Raw genomic sequence first — 23,947 nt, forward strand, 5'->3', positions numbered from 1 at the left:
CAGATTCAAGCGGTTCTGATTCTCCTGCCTCAACCTCCCAAGTAGCTGGGATTACAGGCCTCTGCCACCACACTCAGCTAATTTTTTGTATTTTTAGTAGAGATGGGGTTTCACTATGTTGGCTGGGCTGGTCTCAAACTCCTGACCTCGTGATCCGCCCGCCTCAGCCTCCCAAAGTGCTAGGATTACAGGTGTGAGCTGCCGTGTCCAGCCAATTTAGTGGTCTTTTAGAATATTCACAGATGTGTGCAACTATCATTACAATCAATTTTAGAACATTTTCATCACCCTGAAAAGAAACCCTACATACTTTAGCTATCACCCCCAAATCACCACCCTCCTTTCCCTGCTCTCAACCCTAGGCAACTACTAACCTGGTTTCTGTCTCTGTATTTGCCTGTTCTGAATAGTTTATATAAATGAGGCCATACTATATATGGCCTTTTGGACCTGGCTTCTCAAACTCAGGATCATGTTTTCAAGATTCATTCATATTGTAGCATGTGTCAATATGCTACAATATGTGTCAGCACTTCATTCCTTATAGCCAAATAATAGTCCGTTGTGTGACTGTGCCACATGCTGTTTATCCGTTCACCAGCTGATGGGTACTTAGATTGTTTCCACTTTGGTGCTATTATAAATAATGTTGCTGTGGACATTCATGTACAGGGTTTTTGTTTGTTTGTTTTTTGAGATGTAATCTCACTCTATCACCCAGGCTGGAGTGCAGTGGTGCAATCCCAGCTCACAGTAACTTTCGCCTCCCGGGTTCCGGGTTCAAGTAATTCTCCTGCCTCAGCCTCCTGAATAGCTGTAATTACAGGTGTGTGCCACCACACCCAGCTAATTTTTGTATTTTTAGTAGAGATGGGATGGGGCCAGGCTGGTCTTGAACTCCTGATCTCAGGTGATCCGCCTGCCTTGGCCTCCCAAAGTGCTGGGATTATAGGCATGAGCCACCACACCTGGCCCTCATGTACAGGTTTTTGTTGAATACATGTTTTCATTTTTCATGTGTACATACGTATGAATGAAATTGCTGGGTTACATGGCAACTCTATGTTTAACCATTTCAGGAAATGCCAGACTATGTTTTGAATCGATTGCACCATTCTACCTTTCCCCCAGCACCGTTGAGGGCTCCAATTTCCCCACATCTTTGCTAACACTTTTTTTTCTTTTTCTGTTTCTTTTTTTTTTTTTCTGAGATGGAGTCTTGCTCTGTCACCCAGGCTGGAGTGCAGTGGCACGATATTGGCTCACTGCAACCTCCGCCTCCTGGTTCAAACAATTCTCCTACCTCAGCCTTCCGAGTAGCTGGGAGTACAGGCATGAGCCACCACATCTGGCTAATTTTTGTATTTTTAGTGGAGACGAGGTTTTGCCATGTTGGCCAGGCTGGTCTCGAACTCCTGGCCCTAGGTGATCCGCCCACCTCAGCCTCCCTAATTGCTGGGATTACAGGCATGAGCCACTGCACCTGGCCATTGCTAACAACTTTTATCTAACTTTTTGGTTCTAGCCATCCTTGTGAGTATGAGGTTGTATTTTATCATAGTTTCGTCTTGCATTTCCCTGATGGCTAATGGTATTGAGCATTTTTTAATGTGCTTATTGGCCATTTCTATATCTTCTCTAAAGAAAGGTCGGTCTATTCAGATCCTTTGCCCATTTTTAAATTGGGTCATCTTTTTACTACTGAGTTATAGGAGTTCTTTATATATGCTAGATACAAATCCCTGATCAGATATTTATCTTACAAATATTTTACTGCATTCTGTGGGTTGTCTATTTTGATAGAGTTCAGTTTATCTATTTTTTCCTTTGTTGCTTGTACTTTTGGTTTTATATCTAAGAAGCCATTGCCAAATCCAAGATCACAAAGATTTACTCCAATGTTTTCTTCTAAGAATTTTATAGGTTTAGGGCCCAGCGCAGTGGCTCACGCCTGTAATCTCAGCACTTTGGGAGGTTTAGGTGGGCAGATCACCTGAGGTCAGTAGTTCAAGACCAGCCTGGCCAACTTGGGGAAACCCTGTCTCCACTACAAATACAAAAATTAGCTGAGTATGTTGGTGCATGCCTGTAATCCCAGCTACTCAGGAGGCTGAGGCAGGAGAATCACATGAACCTGGGAGACGGAGGTTGTGGTGAGCCGAGATGGTGCCACTGCACTCCAGACTGGGCAACAGAGTGAGACTGCATCTCAAAAAGAAAAAAATAATTTAATAGATTTAGCACTTATATTTAGGGCTTTGATCCATTTTGAGTTAACTTTTGTATATGGCCTGAGGTAAGGGTCCACTTCATTCTTTTGCTTGTTGATATCCTCCTTGTATCTTTACAAAATATCCAATAGCATCTTATGGGACTCTGGTGCTCCAGGAAACACTAACTGGAAAATGTTGATGAGGTCCAAGTTTCTTAGTCGACACAAGGCATCTCACCATTTGCCCCCAACTTGTCTTTTCCCAATTTCTCTGGACTGGCCTCTTGCTATTCTCTAGACTTGCACTGGGGTTTTCCTGTCTCTGTGCCTTAGTGTGTGCTGTTCTGTGGGTCACTCCCACGCACACATCTTTGCTGCTGAAATTTATTCATCCTCCAAGGAAAAATAATAGCTAACATTTATTGAGTGTTCAAGACATACCTGACATTTTTTTCTAAGAACATTATTTGTGTTATCTCATTTAATTCTTGCAGTGACTCTATGAGGCATATACTCCTATTATACCCATTTTACAGATGAGGAAATCAGTGTTCAAGGTGGTCAGGTAACTTGCCCATGGTTATGCAGTTAGCAAGTGATGGGGGAAGAATTTGAACCCAGGCAATCTGACTTGAGAGTCCCTGCTTTTAACAAATCACTACTCTCCTACCAGTCTTTGCTTATCTCTGCAACTCTGTCCACCACTTTATTTGTACTAAAGTATATTTACTGAGCTTCACCCTGTATTTCACTGAAAGAACAAGTTAGTGAGTGAGTAAAAGAATGAATAGAACTGGATTGTCAGAGTTGGAAGGGATCCAAGTAGTGGTATGCATTCCAGCATAATGACCTGACTTGATGGATGGGGAGGTCTCTGCAACTCCTCCAGGGTCACAAGGTAGGGACAGAGGTCACATCAGGGCCCAGGTCTCTGCCCCTTCTGCCGGGCAGTGTTGACGCCATGCTGGCTGCACCTCCATGCAGCATATTACTTGAGTATCTCCTTTGTTTCAGACTCCAATCTGAACTCAGTCCGAGGCAAACAGGACAAGACCCCTGGGACCCTGCCCTGTCTCCCTCCTCCAGGGAAGGAGGGTTAGGCCTGGCAGAGCTGCTCTTGGGCTTCAAGACCCTCCTGGTTCCTCCCCCATGCAGGGCCATCCCTGGGGTCTCAACCTAGCTTTCTCTGTTTCCTTGGAGGGAGCATCGGGAATGAAAGGCGGCAGGCAGCCAGGGGCACAGGGTGGGGCGGGAGGAAGGGCCCCAGGTCCGGTTCATTTCCTGGCACCGTTGTTTGCTGCATGCCCCTGGCTTCTGGTGGCTGTTTCCACCACGCCCACAGTGTCCCTCCCTGGCTGAGTGGGCAGCTGGCCTGGACTGGAATTCTCCCATATCCTCGGCCTCCGTCGTCTCTCCGCTGGGCCCACTCTCGGAGCCCAGCAGATCTGGGGGAGAATTCTGCTCCTCGCACTGCCCATGACCTTGGGCATGTCACTTTGCCAGTCTGGGCCTTTGTTTCCTCTTCTGGAAAAGGGGAAAACGTGACTGATCTCACAGACTTGTCATGAAGAATCAAGGATAATATACATGAAGGCCTGGCACAGTAAAATTCCCAATAAAAACGACTATCCCTTTTTCTCTGCCTGCCTCTCCCAATTTCCCCCACTCTTCCAGGATGCCCACTTCCCCCTGCCTCCCCATCCCTGTGTTGGAGTCTCAGTCTGAGCCCTAGGTAGAGCCTTTTCTGGGGTCCTCTGTGAGGGGAACACCTTCCCCAGGTGCTGATCCCTCTGCCAACTCTTGGGTACCCATAGAAACACACATGCCTCACAGTGATGGGACCTGAGAGGACCCACGGGGACATCGTAAGTGTTTTAATGGACCAGAGGAGGTTCAATTTGACCACATCATTAATCTCCATCCAAGCAGAACACTGTAGTAGCAGCCATTGGCAGGGTGGAGAAAGAGGGTCTGAGCTGGCTTTCCTAGAGGTCAGAGCTCCTGGTGGAGAGACAGCTGCTGCCACGCCCTGCCACCATGGCCGCCATCATCCCAGTAGAAAATAGGCAAACAAGACAAGACCCCCGGGACCCTGCCCTGCCTCCCTCCTCCAGGGAAGGGGGTTTATTTTCTATTTATTTTACTATGTGCTGGGCACTGTCTGAGTCTTCATTTACTCTCCACAAGGGTTCTATGATTGGGGTGCAATTATCAACTCCATTTTACAGATAGAGAAACTGAGGCATGGAGAGCTGAAGCAACTTCACCCAAGCTAATAGGTGACCTAATGTGGCTCATGCTCCATCAGAGGGAGAAACAGAGCTATGCTGAATTGGAAAGCATCTGCCAAGACTTGGGAAGCCTGGAAGATGGTGGATTTCAGTTGGCCTTGAAGGAAGGGGAGCTTTCAACAAGCAAGAGGAAGCTAGAGTGTTGCAGGGAGAGGGCCCACCAAGCAAAGTCCTGGAGAAAGTGGCAGGCAGGTGTTTGGGGCATGAAGACCTGCCTCACAGGCTGGGGTTGTGCAGAGAGTGGAGGACAGGGGCTGAAGGTGAGCCCTGAGAAGGCCTCATGGCACACCCACCGTCCCTGCCAGTGTGCAATCATGGCCTGCATCCTGGCCCCACTCCCAGGCCATGGGTTCCCCCCTACCCCAAAGCACATTAGCCTCTAACTGGCCTCTGGTCATCTCTGAGCCATAGTTTCTTTATTTGCAAAGAGGTAATAATAGCCATGCCCAACTCTTAGGGCCGTGGGGAGGGTTAACTGAGCCATCCATGGGAAGCACCTGGCGTTGGGCCCAGCACACGGTGCCCTTCCCTTCCCTTCAAGTCAATCGTCTCCTGGCTCCAGGAGGCCATCTTATTCCCTGATCTGACCCCACTCAAAACCCAACCCTGGATATCTAACAGAACCAAGCCCAAAGCCCAGCTCCCCAGCCCAGAGTTTGAGGTCCTTTGCAAACCACCTTGCTCACCTTCAGGTGCAGAAAGGAGGGAGGGACTCTCAGAGAATGAATGAAGTAGGGACCACTGGAGCTGCAGACAGGGTCACCAAGAAGCTAGAATGAGAAGAGGGCTGGAAGGAAGAGCAGAGCTGAGGAGCTAGAGCCCAGGGTGCAGGTGGTGAAAGGCCTATAGAAATTGGGGATTAGGGCCAAACAGGCTCACGTCTGTTATCCCAGCACTTTGGGAGGCTAGGGTGGGTGGATCAATTGAGGTGAGCAGTTTGAGACTAGCCTGGCCAACATGGTAAAACCTCATCTCTACTAAAAAAAATACAAAAATTAGCTGGGTGTGGTGGTGGGCACCTATAATCCCAGCTGCTCTGGAGGCTGAGGCAGGAGAATCACTTCGACCCAGGAAGTGGAGGTTGCAGTGAGCCGAGATCACGCCACTGCACCCCAGCCAGGGTGACAGTGTCTGTCTCAAAAAACGAAGAAAATGAAAGGGAAGGGAAGGGGAGGGGAAGGGGAAGAGAAAGGGGAAGGGGAAGGGGAAGGGAAGAAATTGGGGATTAGGAGGGTTATCTTGGGTGAGCTTCCTGTGGGCCCAGCCTGACCGCACAAAGCCAGGCTGGCACAGCCTGGTCAACATCAAAGCCAAGGCCCCAGGGAAAGGCCTCTAAGAATTTTCCTCTGTTCATGGGTTTAGCATGGACCACCTTGTGGTCCCTCTGGGCTTCATTCCCCTTGTCTAGCTCCAACCCTATCCCAGGGTCTTTGGCAAATTGCCAGCTCCAGCTTCTAGGGCTTCTCCAGGCCCTAGAAGTGGTAGAGACTTCCTGGCTGTCCTTGCTGCTGCCCTCTTCCCATGTCCTCTGTATCCCACCTGCCACCAGCTCCTGCTTAGCCCCTCCCCTAAATGTCCCTCGAGCCTATCTACATTTCCACAGACCCTTGCCCTTTCCCATTTTCACCCCCATATCAACTCCCAGGTGGATCTCCTTAACTCCCGATCAGAGGGAGCTTTGGACCCACAAAGGCTGTCGGCTCATTCTCATGCATGAATCCATCAGCTCCCCTCAGTTCCAAGGCCAGCAAGCCAAGGCCTCAACTCGGGCAGGCACCAGTGTTTCCCTGAGCATGTCCCTATGTCCCTCATGTTGCTGTGCCGTGGTTTCTGCCCCACTGCCCTGCTCCTATTGCATCTGGCTCCCCTCCCTTCTCTCTGCTGTGTGGTGGGCTGGGCTCTCACTCTGCCTCTGGGTCACACCTGCCAGAGATGCTGCCCAGGGTGGTTCTGCCATTGAGGGCGTGGCCCTGACACCCCCCAAGCCCTATCTGACTCCTCCACTCAGAGGGGTCCCTGACGTTCATGACAAGGTGGGTAAGGGGTCCTCCACAGGGAGAAGGCCAAGGTCTTGGGGGATTGTTTTCCGAGGAAACGAAAGCCCCTTCATCATTGCCCTCATCCTGTTAACAGCCTGAGAAGCAGGTGCCACGGGCCTGGCTGGAACCCCTGCCCACCCCACCTGCCCCCACTAAATCATTCTTTATCCCAGCTCTTCCCCATGTTCTGGCCCTCCTGACCCCTGACCACCTTAATAGTTGCCTGACTCATTTGTACCTCGGGGCCAGAGTCTCTGTAGGCAATGCCGTCACTCTTGCCCCTTCCTGCCTGGGAGCACCCAGCGGTACTCTGCCAGGTAGGGCACCTGCATTTAAACAGGAGCCTTCAGGGGGCAAGGGCCAAACCCATAGGAGGGCTGCCTAATAGTGAGCATGTCTGTGATCCTGGCAGGAAACGAGAGAGCCATTGTGGGGATGGGGAACTTTTGTTGCCTCCCAGATCGAGCTCCCTAAGGGCGCCTTGCCCCGGGCATCAGACCTGGGGTCCCAAGAACAGGGCATGTGCCTTCCCTCACTCTGCTCTAGGAGAGCTAACTCCTTAGTTTGGCTGGCGCTTGCAAGCAGGTTTCAAACCAGCAGTAATTAGTCCCACAGGGGTGAGATCAGTAGTGAGGGGGCTTGTGGGAGCTGTGATGAAGGGTGAGGGCTGGGAGGAGGCTTCAGCCTGAGTTACTGAGGGCCTCAGTCCATTCAGAGCAGGCGAGGAGGAGGAAGTGAGTCAGTGGGCACAGCGATTCATGCCTTAGAATTCTGACTTTCTTTTTCAACCCACTGAGCCAAGACGTTTGTCCCAACAGGATCCTAGGGTGGGGGAGGGGACAGGAGGCAAGGGTTATTAAAGAGACAGGGCTGGCCTCTTATTCGCCTGCATTGGGCTCCTGTTTTAGTGCCATAGAGTACGTGGTGATCAAACTCAGCTGGACACACCGTGGTTGAAGACCTGCCATGTGACGGAGAAGCTGCCATGGGGGCTGGGAAACACAGGGGTCAACACTGAGCATAACCACCACCACTTAGTGGGAGAGCAGCTGACTTCTGGGCCCCAGTTCCATTTCAACAAACCCATGAATTTGGCATCTTTATGTGGAATTTATAGATGAGAAAGCAGGTGAAGGGACTTGTCCAAGGTCACAGTCCCACTGGTCTCATCATACTGCCAGCCTGAGCGAGAAGTCAGTGCGAGTCCTGGACAACTCAAGAGTGACTAGGGATGGGGGTTGGCGTGGGGGTGGGAAAAGGCTTTACTGAGGAAGTAGAAGCTCATGAAAGATTTTGAAGAACAAGTGGAGATTTTCCAACTGAACAAGTGGGGAAAGGGCATCCCAACCAGAGGCACTGGCGCATGCAGAGGTTGGGTGGCATGAGCTGGCCTGGTGCTGTCGTGCCGGGCCTCTACTGATGGCACCAGGTTCAAGAGGCCGAAGAAGAGACCCAGAGTCCGTGAACGAGATATAGGGTTTGTGGGGAGCTTACATGCAGGGACAGTCCAGTGGCAGTGGGCCAGACAGAACCTCAACCGCTTGAAAAATGCAAGGTGTTTATATAGCATTTTCACTTAGTACCCTGCCCCAGCAACCTCTACCTGGCAACCCGCATTTAACCCAAAATAAAAGACCTCAATCCCCGATCCCCTCCATGGCTCGAATTCCATGAGAGATGGGCCAGGGGCTTAGATGTTCCTCATAGATAAGGAATGAGTCTCTGGGTTGCCCACTCTCGGATTCCTTAGCTCCAAATTCCGAATGCAGATTCTTCTTAAGTTATTGCTGTCAGGTGTATCTGCCATGCAGGTGTGTTCGTGGAATCCTGCTGGGAGTGGGGACCAGGCACCGAGACAGAGGCTATTACAGGAGGAGCCCCTTGTTGAGGAAGAAGGGAAGATGCTAAGTACTTCTGGATACATGGAGTCCAAGGAGCCTGCGGCCAGCCAGAGGTGGCTGGCAAGAGTTAAACATCAAGGCTGGAGCCTGGCGGGTTTCATCAGCATGGAGGAGAATGTTAACGAACAAGGGGTCAACTGGGGAGACATAAGAGATGAGAATCACAAACAGAGGCCCAAAGTGGACTGAGGAATCTTGCAAGAGGGAGAGAGTTCTAGGAAGGAGAGGGTAGAGAGGAGTTTAAATAAAATACAGATGGAGAGGTCAACAGGTCACTGCTGCCACCCTAGAAAGGTCAGAGGGCAAGGGGCCAAATTTGACCACAGCGTTTGCCCATCAGAAGAGTCTGGTGCCCGAGGAGAGAAGGAGGCTCCAGTGAGATGGAGGGGGCTGAAGGCAGACTGGGGAGGTGGAAAGGGTCACGATAAACCTAAGGTCAGGATCCCTACTCCAGGGAAGGGTGGACAGGTGACTCCACTCAGAGGATGTGACTTCTAGGCTGTGACCTCCTGGAAGAATAGAGGGTAGCCCAGATGACTGGTGGTGGAGAAACAGCAAAAGGCTAGAGGCAAGAGGAAGACTGGCTCCATCGAGGAACTGCAAGGTGCTCTGTGGCCTGGGTGAAGAATTAGAAGGGGTGAGGGGCAGCGGAGGGCGGGGGGCGGGCATGGAAAGATGAGCAGGGCCATCTCAGGGATGGCGTTGTATGCTAAGGGCAGCAGGGAACCATCAGACGTACCAAGTAGGAAACAGACTCGGGGAGATTTGTAGGAACCCCACTCTGGCAGCCATGCAGGTGGTAGGGAGAGTTGGAGGCAGGGAGGGCAACAGGAAGCACTGGCAGTCATCCAGGGAGAAGGGACAGAAAGGAGCAGATATACTGGCAAGACAGCAAGAAGGCAGAATCAGGGACACAGTGATTGGCTGAGCTGGGTGAAGAGAAGGAGGAGCAGACATTCAAGCTTCCAGTGGGGATGAGCCCCTGGAGCAGAGCACTCGGGTGCCCCAAGTGATGGTGCTTGAGGAACTTCCAATCAGGAACTTGGATTCAGCAACTGAATCCACGGGGCCAGAACTTGGGAGGGTGCTGATTTGGGAGTTATCACCATATGGTCTGAGTTATTAAGAGCCAATAAGATGGGCTGGGCATGGTGACTCACACCTGTAATCCCAGCATTTTGGGAGGCTGAGGAGGGAGTTCGAGACCAGCCTGGCCAACATGGTGAAACCTTGTCTCTACTAAAAATACAAAAATTAGCCTGGCATGGTTGTGTGTACCTGTAACCCCAGCTACTCGGGAGGCTGCGGAGAATTGCTTGAAACCGGGCGGCAGAGTTCGCAGTAAGCCAAGACTGTGCCATTGCACTTCAGCCTGGGCAGAGTGAGACTCCCTCTCAAAAAAAAAAAAAAAAAAAGAGCCAATAAGATAATTTTTACCTAAATATCAGTAAGGCACAATGGAGAGGATTTCCCACTTTGGTATTTTAGTCTTTATTTCTACCTGAGCAAATAACCACGTTTCATCTAGTGTACAGCAGATACATGCCTGTATCCATTAGTATTGCATTACGAAGAAGGTAATGAAACTCAGCACTGATGAGCCATGAGGGCGATGGCCCCTAATAGGGCAGGTCCGGGTTGGCCAGCCACGTGGATACCCGACCAGAAGTATGTGCCATGTCCAAGGTGGACGCCACCATCGTCCATTCACCCAGCTACTCCCAAGGGCCTTACTTGACCCTGTTTCCAACCACAGGACCAATCACAGCCACTGGTGGAAGGATAAATACAGACACACACACTTCTCACTCCTGCCCCTGAGGAACCGGCTCCGGAGGAAAGCCCATCACTGTGGAGTTGGAGAAACCTGGGGTGTTACCAGCCACACTGGGGAGGTATTCATACCTCCTGCACCTTGGGCATGTCAGTATTTTCAACCATAGCCTGGGAGGCATCTACACCTCCTAGGGTTATTAGAAAGTAACACACATAAAAGGCTGCACACATAATATGTGCTCAATAAATATTTGTTCCCTATCTATATTCAAATATACATAAAACATTCAGACATGCAGTCACATAGGCAAACACCTGTGAATGCATAAGGGCCCGTGTGCACAGACACATGTTTTGATCATCATACATGTAGGAACCCTCTACCCCCAGTGGAGTGTCTAGGGAGTTAGTGGGTAAAAGTAGATGAAGCCCTGCCCCCGACCTCTCCAGATTTCCCACCTGAGCACAGAACCCTGCCAGTAAAGAGGCTTCTCCACAGGAAATGGCAAGGCCCTTGGGGGGGGGGTGACTCAGCCCTGACTCAGCCATGTGGCCTCCTGGGCTCCAAAGGGCCACCTTGACTTGAGGTTGAGAATGCTGTAGGCACAGCAGAGTCCTAATCTCCCAGCCAGGAAAGAAGGGGACTCTGGGGGCCAGGGCAGGGCATGTGCAGCAGGGCCAGGCCCTGGGCAGTAGGAAAGGAAGAGAGAGACAGAGGGATGGCAGGCAGGGAAGTCCCCAGATGTTTGGGGCCTACTCACCACGCCCTCATAGAGATCATTGCCTATTAATCCCCAGAAAGCCTCTGCACTTTCCCTCCTTCACTTCCAGCATCCCTCTCGCCCCACACCTGTCCCTGAAGTCCCAGTCAAATCAGTACCCTGGGCCTTTCTTACTCATTCCCTCTCTCCCTCCCTCAGCCCCTGCTCCTGCTCAGCCCACTCCTTGGCCAAATTATTACAGTAGCTGCCTTCCCCAACAACCCAGTCTCTCCTGGCAAAGTCAACTTCATGTGGCAGCCAGAATGTTCTGACAGCCCCCTTTGTCCCACAAGCACCACCCCTAACATACAATGCAAAGTGGGTTTAGCCTGTTTAAATGTGAGAGCAACCAGAACATGAGGCCACATCCTGGCCTCCTCTAAGACATCCCCGGGTTGGGACTCAGCCCAGGATTGGTACATAGTAGGCTGTCAATGAATGCTTGAGCCTGGCAGATTCTGAGCCAGGGGAATCACCTGGACTAGGCCTGCATCTGGGCCATAGGAGAAGGAAATCTGATAAATCCATTCAATCTTCAGCACTCCTCCCTCCCTCCCTCCCTCTTCAGTAATTTGCATTTTCAATTCAAGTCAGATAGACCCGTGAGTCTCAGTCCAATAGCTGAGATTTGGTACACTTCGTTGAACAGATATTAGAAGGCTTGGGATACAATGAATGTAGATTGGGGAATAGTGAGAGATTTCTCTCCAGCCCTTTCATTTCACACATGGGGAAACCAAGGCCTGGAACGGAAGGTAACTTGCCCAAGGTGAGAAGGCAGAAGAGAGCTTGCACTCAACGGGGGGGCACACCATTGCAATTCCTTGTTATTTTTCCAGCAGCTGCCTGTGTGCTTCACGTCTCTGTGCTGATCTGCCCGAGAGGTGATGGTGTCCATTGGTGTGCTCTGGGGCTCTGGGAGAGTGAGATGAGGGCTGGGGAGAGGGCAGGTAGAGGAAGACTTGTGGGAACACAGCAAGTGCTAAATAAACAGAAGCCGCCTTTGTGGAATATTGACATTGTCATTGTTCCAGCTGGGAAAACTTCACCTGAACCAGGACCCAATTTTTCTGCCTTTCTTCTCCAGCTCCTTTCTTTCCCTGTTGTCCAGATACACCTCCTCCAGGGAGCTTCCATGACCCCCTAGCAGAACTCACCATTTGCATGTTGTTACGGTCACCTGCAGAGGCAGATGGATCCCATCCAAGGTTTGGTTTGAATGAAGACTGACGACACCACCCAAACACCAAGAGAGTATGAAAAGGTTTATTATTTACATAATTGAGGTCTCCAGGGGGAGCAGGGCCAGTCTTTCAAGCAGGTCCCAGATGTGTTGGGAGAGCCAGGAAGGAGACTGGCCTGGGTTTTTATTGTGGTTGAGGGGTGAGGGTTCCCTCAGGAAGGGGCTTGTGAATATTCCCCCTCAAACACCAAAGGAGGGTGCACCCAGACTTTCTTATCAGCTTGTCCAGGTGTAGGGCACAGAGAAGAGGGAAGGGTGAGGCTTAAAAGCTGTCAGCAAACATCAACAAATGGACTTAGACTCCTCATTACACATATTATTCCTGTGCCCTTGTTTCTCTGTCTGTCTGTGTGTTTCTAGGTGGGTCTCTTCTCCATGGGGAAGGGTTGACAGATAAAGAGTTGACATGATAAAGTCAACTGAGGGATGAGATGATCCTACAGACGACGGTGCCACTGAAACCAAAGAACCTTGAGATTTCTCTTTCTCCATCTCTCCAGCTGAGATCCTTCTAGTCTCCATGTCTCCCTCCACTCCCACTCCATCTCCCCAGACTGGTCTGACACTCCCCCACATTCTTTAGCTCAGGCCCTCCCCCTACCAGTCGCCCCTGCTCTGCTCCACATTCCCTCTGGACACTCCCCTGGAGTGGAAAAACCATCCCTCATCCCTTTCCGGCTCCCAGTCCCAGGATCGGACATGCTGGTCATTCCTGTTTGGGATGTCCAAAGAGATAAGGCCTGGCATGGGGCCAATCTGTCATCGCAGGACTCTCAAAGCTGTTTCAGGCAGGATCCTCACCCACATAGCGTTTCCACACTGAGCCCCTGCCCTTCTTACCCTGGCTGGCTCCCCTTCTCCAGGAACATGGCAGAGGACTCAGGAGCCAGGCAGAGAGCAAAGATCACTGTTCAACTTCCATCCAGGTCAGCTTCCTGTTCCTTGACCCCACATGTCTTCTAATCCCTGCAGGCCCTGGGCCACAAAGCAGACCATGAGAGAGGCTGGGTGGCTCTGGAAGTCAGAGGTCAGGAACAAATCCTGTTATAAAGGCCGTTAGAGACAAGTGTCTTCTCCCCAAACACCACAGAGAAAGCTGTTATCACAGCTGCTTTTGTTTAGGCATGTCTAGCTGTCTGACAACCATCTGCCTGGAGTTTGTCTTCTTAAAGACATGGCTGTGGTCAGCGGCTTCCAGTCCTGGCTCTGCCTCCCATAAAATTCAGATCTTGGACAGGCAGGTAACCTCCTGAGGCTCTGTTTTCTCCTAAGTCAAATGAATATCATAATCCCCACCTCACAGGGAGGCCGGGAGGATAAAATGAGCCTGCTTGTGAAATGATTTGTAAACTGTAAAGCTAGGCCAGGACCCTTTCCCAGGCTCTGAATCTAATTTTGTACTCATAATTCTTATGAGTACAAAATAATTTTATTCTTAAAGAGCGCCCCAGATTGCACAAGCTTCAGGACCCACCAAACTTGGACATGCCCAAAGTAGTGTATAAATGTTCATTATTAGCATAAGTAGTTAAGGGCTCCAGGGTCAGATAACACAGGATGAAAATCCTAGTTGTGTGACCTCTGCCAAATTGCCTAACCTCCCTGAGCCTCATTTTTCTCATTTTAAAACAGAGATAACACTTCAAAGATTGTTGTGAGGATTTAACATTTGTGAAGCATTTAGCATAGTTCCTGCTGCGTATGTGCTTAATACATGGTGTTTTGTTCTTATTATTTTAAGAATAGATGGAGAAAAGAATGCTCGGGGAGGCCAGGCAGGGTGGCTCACGCCTGTAATCCCAGCACTTTGGGAGGTGGCGGGGTGGATCACCAGGTCAGGAGTTCGAGACCAGCCTGACCAACACGGCGAAACCCCGTCTCTACTAAAAATACAAAAATTAGCTGGGCATGGTGGTGGGCGCCTGTAATCCCAGCTACTCAGGAGGCTGAGGCAGGAGAATCGCTTGAACCCCGGAGGCAGAGGTTGCAGTGAGCGGAGATCGCGCCACTGCACTCCAGCCTGGGAGACAGAGCGAGACTCCGTCGTCTCAAAAACAAAACAAAACAAAAAAACAAAAACAAAAAAACAATGTTCCGGGGAAAATGGGTCTCTGAGCTGCAATAAGAGAAATGTGAGTTAGATCCAAGAAAGTACATAGTAACCTCTTTTTTTTTTTTTTTTTTTGAGACGACGTCTCACTCTGTCACCCAGGCTGGAGTGCAGTGGCGCGATCTCGGCTCACTGCAACCTGCGCCTCCCGGGTTCAAGCGATTCTCCTGCCCCAGCCTCCCAAATAGCTGGAACTACAGGCGCCCGCCACCACGACCGGCTAATTTTTGTATTTTTTTAGTAGAGACAGGGTTTCCCCACATTGGCCAGGCTGGTCTCGAACTCCTGACTTCGTGATCCGCCCTCCCCGGGTTCCCAAAGTGCTGGGATTACAGGCGTGAACCACTGCGCCTGGCCAGAGTAACCTCTTGAAGTTCCCTTTCGATTTGATTCCTTGGTGGAGGAGACCTTTAGTCTCCGCCCACCTACTGCCACCTGGCCCTACCCACCAAACACCTGATGGGGGCTGACGTCCGAGCCCAGTCTCCAAACACTCTGTTCGAGCTTGGGTGGGAAGAGGGAGCCTCTGGGACTCTGCTGGGCTGGGTCCTGAAGGCAGGAGTGGACGAGAAATGGATACGGTCTAGGCTCAGCTTCCCGGCTACGCAGTGCGTTCTATGAAGGACGGACTCATTTCTACATTGACACTCTTATCCTTTGATACCAGAAGTCGCAGCACTTAGGGGGAAAAATGCTTTTTGGTAATTATAATTAGCGACATTCGGTTGTTACCACTGCTAAATATGTCTGTCTTTGCTGAGGAGCCAATCTCAGCTCGGATCAGGGTGAGTGGATAGGAGAAAGAAATCTCGGCAAAGACAGCGAGGGGCCTGAGTGCGAGGAAGAACTCCCAGAGACCGCCAGCCACCTCTTGGGGACTCACAGCGCTGCGGAGGCGAGTCCAGCATTCTAGCCAGCCGCGCGCGGACGTCGGTTCCCAGATGCGCCAATGCCAGGTCTCTCCAGCCCGGCTGGCCTTTTCAGCAGCAGCAGCAGCCGCAGGAAAGCGGCCAGACAAATCCCACCCCCGGCCCCGCCCGTCACATCCATCTTGCTCCCGAGGCGACGCTTTCTCGGAGAAGCGAGGGGCGGGGAGGGGAAATCTAAGCCTTTGGGGGTTGCCGACAGGTGTTTGGGGGAGAAGGCGGAGCTGGGGTAGGGAGGATGAGGAGGGAGGGGCGGTGCTGCCCCTTTAAGAGGCGGCGGCCGAGCCGGGACCTTTTTCTCTTTCCCCGGAAGGAAAGCGCAGCCCGGGCTGGGCTCGCAAGGTGGGGAGGTGCGGGACTGGGCGTGGGGAGGCGGGGCGCGCGCCGGGGGACCCCTCCCTCCTGTCCTCCTTGCGGTCGACCGGTGCGCTTGCCAGATCCGCCGCGAAGCCGGGATCGAAGGCGACAGCGCGGCCAAGGGGGCGCGGCCGGGACAAGCTGGGGGCCGGTTGCCCGGGGCAGGGACGGCGGCGACCCGGCCGCTGGGGAGGCAGGAAGATAGACCCACGGATCTTAGGAAGGGATCCGAGAGCGCAGCTGTGAAACTGGCTGGGGCTGGGGGCACGAAACCGATCAGCGCTACGGAGCGCAGCGGCCAGCGGGTTCCAGTGTCCTCCGGCGGCGCGGGGAGCAGGTGAACAGGTCCTCACGCCCAGCTCCGCGCCCTCACGCGCTCTCGCCGGGACCCCGCTTCCGCTCGCAGCCATGGGCCCCGGCCCCAGCCGCGCGCCCCGCGCCCCACGCCTGATGCTCTGTGCGCTCGCCTTGATGGTGGCGGCCGGCGGCTGCGTCGTCTCCGCCTTCAACCTGGATACCCGATTCCTGGTAGTGAAGGAGGCCGGGAACCCAGGCAGCCTCTTCGGCTACTCGGTCGCCCTCCATCGGCAGACAGAGCGGCAGCAGCGCTACCTGTAAGTGAAGCTGGAGGGTGTGGGGTGGGAGCCAGAGTGTTCGAACGCGGGATGCGGGTCCGGAGCGGAGTCGGAGCCCAGCGCAGCTGGCCTTTGGGAGCCAGGATTAAGGGGCGGCCCTCTGGCTGCTGGGGGTTGGCGGGAAGTGGAGGATTGGGTGTGGGGTCGGGCAGTAATCATTGGCAAGTGCTGACGGGGCCAGAACCTGTCTGGACGCCACCCCTCCGCCCTTTAGATCTCTCATGAGAGCGGAAGTGGGGTCCCGGTGGCTGAGTCCTCTCCCATTCTGTGAACCGAGTACCCAGCACTAGCCTGTTCTCTCCAGGGCTGGGAGCTGGGGTAAACTGCAAGATAAACACCCAGCGGACTCCCCCCTTCCCCTACGCTTGGGGGAAAAATGAGCATATACATTTAAGCACCTCGCTGGTAGTCTGCGGCCACGCCAGCCACACCCTCTGCAGAGCCAGACTGGATGGCCTTCTCAACCGCTGGCTTGGCGGATGGAGGGTGAGGTGATGGGTGAGTCTGGGCGTTTGGAGCTGTCCATACGCTCCCTCTGACGCCTTGAGGATAGGGGCGGTGAAAGAGAGAGGAGGACTTGTCCCAACTCTGGCTGGGTCTCCTCCTGCCCACCCCCAAGCAGTGGCACTCTCCCCGCAGACATCTTCCCTGCATTCCACAGATTCGTGTTGGATCTTCAACCCTGAGTGTGTTTGTTTTGGTTTGAAGAGGGAAACAGTGTTTTTCTCTTTCTTCTGTTCTCCTTCCCCAACAACTGCAAGGAGGAGGGGAAGAGCTATGCACAGTGGAGGAAGGAGGAGGAGGTTGCACCCAGCCGCCTGGGTCCCCCTCACTCCACCAGACGCCCTCATGCCCAGGAGCATGTCCAGGCTTCAGAGGTCTCTCTGCCGTGGCCTCAGAGCGCACGGAGGTTGGCGGTTGGGGGAGGTGAAGCTGTCCAAAGAGGGACGGTGTTTAGGACAGGTTAAGCAGGTACCATCCACCACTTTGGGCTGGGCGATCTGCCAGGCATCTGCCCCCACCTAGCCTCTGCCCCCACCTGGCCTCTGACCCCACTGAACAAGAAGACGTGGTCACATCCAGGGTACACTGGAAAATCTCCCTGCTCTGGCTGGGGCCTGCAGAGCTTGAGGAAGTTTAGAATGTCCAAAGTCCAAACTCTGCCCCCGCCTTGGTTCTGCCCTCCTGACCCAGCCTACCTACCTGGACTTAACCTCAACTCCATCTTGCTCTTGCAGAGGCTAGGGCTACCACACCCTTCCCAGCCTGGCCCCAGCAGCTGCCACCTGGCCTTAGCCAACCCTCTATCTTTTGGAGATCCTGAGCCACCGTGAGCACAAGTTTCTACATCAGCTCTTTCTGCCCTAACTGAGAAAAAGATTTTCAGACTTTCAATGCCAAATCTGCATGATATAAGATAACATAGGTAAAGAGATCAGACTGGAAAGAAAGAGTCAATAATGATTCCGCAACCCCTCTCCCTTTTGCCTGGTGACCTTGAGCAAGATATTTCCCCTCCCTGGGCCAGGTTTCCCCCAAAAGGGGTTGGACCTGGATCTAGTGCTCTTTCCCACTGCTGCTGGCCTGTGAGAAGCAACTTGATATGGTAGAGGGAGAAGAGGCTTGGAGGTCCCATGGCCAGTGTCCTGTCTCAGATCTGTTACCAATACCTGAACCTGAATTTCCGCACATGTTGGAGGGAGGGGAACAGCATGCCTTCTGCTGGGATGTTAGTGGGGCTGTAACGAGATAAAGTGCGTAAAATCCTCTGCACATGTGCCTTTCTCCAAGGAGCACCTGAAGGCTCTTGCGCTGAGGCCAGAACCTGGATGCATCCTCATTACCCATGGGCCCCGCCCAGGGTGGCTGAGCAAAGGGGTTCTACTTTTCTGTCTGGGAAGCTGGAGCTGGCATTCAGCCTGCCAAGAGCCCAGAAGGTTCTAAAGCTAATGAACCTCTGAGGGGCAGTTCTCTCCCTTGAGTATCCTCCGTCTTTCCTAAGGGTGGTTCTGTGTCTTGGCCCTTCTCTTCATCTCACTAAGACCCCTCGGCCATCTGGGAGAGCCAGCTGGGCTTAGCTGCAGCCAGCTGTGTAGCCAGATGCAAACAGCTGCCTGAGTGCACAACTCAGAGGAACTAACTAGTAAGACGAGCTGCAGCCTCATATTCTGTTAGCCTGAAAGTCTCTTTGGAAAAGTGGGATGGTTCGTGGTCTTGGACAGGCTCTTAAACTGGGGTTCGTAGAAGGTTTTCAAGAGATGCAGGGACTCCCTGAAAGTGTACCCAAAATCGTAGTATTTGTCCACTGCCCTGGGGGTGGGAGGAGGGGAGAGCACAGCTTTCTTGTTCTCCATTCATAAGGCCTCAGAAATGGTTAGAAACCCAGGGGTGGGACCCTCTTTGCTGCCCCATCACCTTCATCTCTGGACTGGGGTTCCTGGCCCACAACATAGGGGGCTAGCCCCAACCCAGGGCCCAGTCTCCTAGTCTGTGGAAATGAGGGGTAAGGAGCAGGCAGAGGACCAAAGTGCTCTGGGCTTCTTGGCAAGATGCATGAGGGGTTCCTTGGAGGGACAGGGACTGTTCTCTGGGAGGTGGTTACTGACACCCTCTCTGCTCCAGCACCTGCACTGACATTCCCTCCTGGGAATCCAGGCATTCTGGTCTGGCCTGACCCTGTGGACCTATGGGGATACTGCCGGTCCTTCTCTCTCTTTCACTTTTGCTTGGAAATGAGGGTATCTGGGAAGCCCAGGGCAGGGTGGCTCCTAGAAATCAGGTCATGCCTGAGGTACGCAGGAGCCAGGCTCACCTGCCATGCTCTCCTAACATCATGTTTCCCTGGGCAAAGTGGGTGCCTGGCAGCCTTCAAGGCTCGTGCCAGCAGAAATGGGCACAGTAGCTGTGGCTGGAGGCAGAAGGCCTGCTCGTGTAGTATCTTTTTCCTCTGGCTCTACCCAGTGACCAGTCTAGGCCAAGAGGCTTTCAACTGGGCAGGAGTAGGGGAAGCCTGATCTTGTAGAAAAAGCAGCAGCGAAGGGGGCTTGGTCAGAAGTAAACAAAGAAGGAAGAGGATCCCCTTTGCAGTAAGAGGAATTGAGTTTAGATGACACTTAGAATGCCCTCGGGGGTCAAATATAGGAAAAATACTGAAGAGCCAAGGAAAGGGAGCAGAACTGAGAAAAATGGCCTTGTTCTTTTTTTATCTGAGGCTTAGCCAGGGCTCTTTTTCCTGTCCTTTCTCATTCTCTCTCTCCCTCCAGCTTGTTGCTCTGGTTCTAGGGCTGAGTCACCAGTGGGGAGAGGGGGCTGGGTGGGCAGCAAGGGAAGAGTCAGGAAGGATGGGGAGGGCTGCAGTTTCAGCTACCACAGGACCAGCCTCTGGGGAGATGGCTAATTCGGGCAGCAAGGCTGGCATAGAGCTGGGATCCAGGCATCCCAGAGCTGCCCCCACCCCTTCTCTGGGGCTCAGAGGTGGAGCAGGCACCCTCCCCACCTGCCTCCTGGCCAGGGATAGGAGGGGAACACAGGAGGCTAGGTACCCAAGGAGTGAGGCCCTGCCATGTTGGCCTGAGTACTAGATCCTTTGGCCCCCTCCGGAATCCTCCCATGGAGCCACCAAGTGCCTCCCTGAGGTGACAGAATCTGGGAAGGTGAATCTTACAGGCTACTTCTCTGAGCGTAACCCCACCCCAGTGCCCCCAGGGGCCTTCTCCTCTTTGAGGTGAGCCAACCTGGTACCCTGAATTCTCCTGGGTACTGTGCCGCGCCCTTCTTTGATTCTTCTGCTTTCTCCTTGGCTGTTCCATTAGCTCTGAACTGCCCCAAGGGGAGTGATAGGGCAGGGGTAAGGAAGGGCTTTTTCGGAACTTGGAGCTCAAGGGGCTCCGCAGAGGCCAAGAGGGGCTGTTTGGCTGGAGCCAATGGGAGGGTGAGAAGGCAGCTGTTGGAAAGCCCTTGAGTAGTCACTTCACCCATCCCACTCCATCTGGGGGGCTGGGGGTCTCTGCTTCCCTCAGTCCAGCCTGACTCCAGGAGAGGGGCAGTCCCATCTCCTATCTTTCTTGCTCTAAGAGCTCCATCTAGGCATCCCTCCACCTACTCTCCCTCCTTCTGGCTGCAGCTGAGGGGATGGGTTCAGTACTGCTCTGGAAGGGGTCAGCTTTTGGATTTTGTGATCTGGACCAGACCTAAAAGCAGGTGGCTGGCAGAATTGCTCATTTGTGTACTAATTTGCATTTCATTTGCATACAGTAAGGTCCCTCTCACCTTCAGGATTCTCCAACCCCCTCCGCACACACCTGGGTGTGTGTGGCTGGAGGAAGCTGGAACCACCCTCTGCACACCCGCCTTCCCCCATCCATGTGCAGGCCTCTGGCTGTAGACCCATTGGATCCTGGGCTGGGAGCCAGAGGGCCTTAAAGGGCCTCTGAGTGGGCCAAGTGGAAGCTAAAAATACTCTGGGGGGGTGAAGGGGGGGCTCACTCTGGAATCTCTGAGGAGGGAGGGGCCTGGGATGTAGGGCTGGGATTAGGGCACTGGCCCTGCCCTGCCCTCTATCAGTAGGCATAAGGCTGGTTCCAGGCAACAGGCAGGAGGGTATTGGTGGTAAGGGGAAGTATTTCAATCTGATTGACATGCGTGCCCAGCTCTGCCTGCTCAGTACCTTGGGAAGTTCAGAGGAGGGGGTCCCTTAGCCCCTTCCTGGCTGAGTTGAGGGGGCTGGGAGGGCATGGAGACCCTTTTGCTCAGCTGCCTCCTGTATGACAACATGGGCAGGGCAGCAGCAGCAACAAGGGGGCAACACTTCCATTACAGGCGTGCCCAAGGCCCGGCCTCCCACTGAGGCCCGGACCCCTTAGTGTCACTGTAGAAAATTCCCAACCTCCACCTCCAGCCAGATCTGAGCCCCCGCTGTAGAGTGACTCTAGCTGCCAGCGCTCCCACCCTGACCCCAGTGATCACCTGGTATCCTCAAGCCATGGAAGTCTTCCTATGTCTCCCCACTGATCTCTCTAAACCACCAAAGGAGTCTCTTCTTTTCCCTCTGCTCCAGGTTCCCTAACATGCCAGGGCAGAAATTCCTGGGTCCAGCCAGGCACGGTGGCTCACGCTTGTAATCCCAGTACCTTGGGAGGCCGAGGCGGGTGGATCACCTGAGGTCAGGAGTTCAACATCAGCCTGGCCAATATGGCGAAACCCCATCTCTAGTACAAATACAAAAATTAGCTGGGCATGGCGGTGCATGCCTGTAATCCCAGCTACTTGGGAGGCTGAGTCAGGAGAATCACTTGCACCCGGGAGGCGGAGGTGGCAGTGAGCCGAGGTTGTGCCACTGCACTCCAGCCTGGGTGACAGAGCAAGACCCTGTCTCAAAAAAAAAAAAAAAGAAAGAAAAAAAGAAATTCCTGGGTCCCTGGAGGGAGGGCTGGGGTCATGCTAGGCCAGTCCTGATGCCACAACAAATCAGAACAACAATGCTCACATTAGCTATGGCTTCATATCAGAACACCTTTTTGTAGAATAGACCTATTTGTTCCTCTAGCAACCCTGGAGGTCAGCAGGAGAGGGGCTGCCCCCATTTTACAGATGGGGCACTCAGGGCTCAGAGAAGGAAAGGAAACTGCCCCTTCAGGCAGAACAAACCCTAGACCCAGGTCCGTGGGTTCTCAGGCTGAGATGCTCCTTTCCCGCAGGCTGTGGGTCTCTTCTCTCATCTGTCAGGCACGCCAGAGAGCGGATGTCCATGGGTGGTCAGGCAGTGGACTCATCGAGGCCTTCCCAGCCCAGAGAGAAGTGACTCTCCAGGCCTGGCTGCCACCCTGGCCCCCTGCCAGCCTCCCTGGCCAGGAAGCTTCACCCCTTCTCCCAGGAACACTTCCCCAGGGTGAGGTCTGAGCTGTAGTCTTGAAGTATAGGCAAGGTCCCACCCCCTTCCCAGCACCCGCAGGCAGTACATTCCTGACTCCCAGTGGGTGGAGATACCCCAGGCCCTGGCATGCCCAGGCCCTGCCCTGCCCTGCCCACTCCCTGTAGCCCACACTCACAGGTCCCAGGCAGAAGCTACAGGCGTGGCTGTTGCTTGGCACTTCCAGACTGGCAGGAGGCCCAGAGCCCAAGTTCTGAGCTTGGAGCTGTAGAGTGATAGAGTTGCTGGGGCCAAATGGTGGGGCACCTGGGAGGTGCCTGCCACCCGAGAAGGCCAGGGCCATCAGGATTGAGCAGGGGCTCCTGGCAGAACATTTAGAGGCTGCAGGGAGGTGATGTGGGGAAAAAATCTGCTAAAACTGAGTTCTCAAACTGGGGTGCACCAGATTCCACCAGATGGTGTGTTGTGGGCAGAGGAATCTACCTTTTTAACAAAGATCCCTGGGGTTTCTGATGGCCCAAGGCTTGTCCTCTAAGATGGCATTTCAGGGCCAACCCCTGCCTCTCTCTGCTCCAGCCACCCCTCTGGTATGGGACGGGTTGCCAGGGTCCTAAGCATCCTTGCAGGAACTTGCTGTCGGCACCCCCAAAGATGGATTCTGGGCAGGCTGGGGGCAAGGCAAGAGCCCTTTCCCTCCCCACCTGCTGCCCACCCACTGGGAACTCTGCTCTGGGGCCACATTGTCCAAAGTGTCAGGTACTTATCCCAACCCCTACCTGTATGCCTGTCTTAAGGTAACTGGGGAAGGATGTTGGACATCACCCAGGTCGCTTAGGGGCCCAGGTCTCCAAGATCTGAGTCCCCACATGGCTTCAGGAGGAAAAACCCAGTGTTCTGACAACCCAGTCCCCTAAGTTCTCCCCTCTGACCCCCCAGAATTTGAACTCTCTGCCAGGATTCCTCATCTTGCTCTCTTCTGGTCTACCTTCATCTCAAAGGCCAAAGCATTCCTTCCAAAACTGAGATCTGGCCATGTCATGCCCCTGCCTAAAATCCCTCTGTGGTTCCCCTAAGGACCTTCCCAGCCTGCCTTTGTGAGCCTCCCCGGAGGCTCCTGGACTCCAGCTATGCTGAGGGCCTTGCAGGTCTCTGATTCACCCTGCTGGCTCTTGCTTCCTGGCCCTGCACATGTGTGCCTTTGCCCAAGTGCTCTTCCTCCCCTTCTTCACCTGGAGAACCCTGGTGATTGTCCTCAGACTCAGATTAGGTCACCTCTTCTGCTGGCCTCCATCACTGCCCCCTCAGCCCTGAGCCCGGGCTACTGTGCTCCCTGCTTCCCACTCCCGGGGCACTTCCTTCTAGTGTCTTTTTTCCTTGCCTGCCTTACCCTACACTGGGCACTTCTGGAGGGCAGGAGCTGGGGGTCTCCTGGCACCAAGAATCTGTAAATGTATGTTGAATAAATAACAAGTTGTTCGAAGTGGGGCTTGGGGAGTCTGAACCCGGACCCACCTCTGTGCCTATCCCCAGGCTCCTGGCTGGTGCCCCCCGGGAGCTCGCTGTGCCCGATGGCTACACCAACCGGACTGGTGCTGTGTACCTGTGCCCACTCACTGCCCACAAGGATGACTGTGAGCGGATGAACATCACAGTGAAAAGTGAGGGGAAGGGGCTGGGGAGGGGTGCTGGGTCAGAGGTCTGGCAGGGGGGTACCGCAGAGAGAATGGCCTGGAGGAGATAGAAGGCTTGTTCACACGGCTTCTAGTCGCTTCTTGTCCAGCTGGGAAGAGGGTGCCCTAGAGGAGAGTGGGGCTGGATGGGATTGGT

General features: G+C 53.4%; 1 protein-coding gene across 3 annotated transcripts in view; it reads left to right on the forward strand.

Annotated features, from left to right (window-relative positions):
* Positions 1-15,654: 15,654 nt before the first annotated feature.
* The window catches only part of ITGA3 (integrin subunit alpha 3), a 35,381-nt gene continuing 27,088 nt past the window's right edge, over positions 15,655-23,947 (forward strand). The window contains exons 1-2 of one of the 3 annotated variants that reach the window (XM_055101073.2): positions 15,655-16,230; positions 23,651-23,778. In XM_055101073.2, the coding sequence (XP_054957048.1) occupies positions 16,025-16,230; positions 23,651-23,778 (334 nt within the window). In that variant the 5' untranslated portion in view covers positions 15,655-16,024. The remainder of the gene's footprint in view (positions 16,231-23,650; positions 23,779-23,947) is intronic. The other 2 variants (XM_003817468.7, XM_014342162.5) reach the window with 2 other exon arrangements.

This window comes from Pan paniscus, chromosome 19 (assembly GCF_029289425.2).
Source record: "Pan paniscus chromosome 19, NHGRI_mPanPan1-v2.0_pri, whole genome shotgun sequence".
Lineage (NCBI taxonomy): Eukaryota > Metazoa > Chordata > Mammalia > Primates > Hominidae > Pan > Pan paniscus.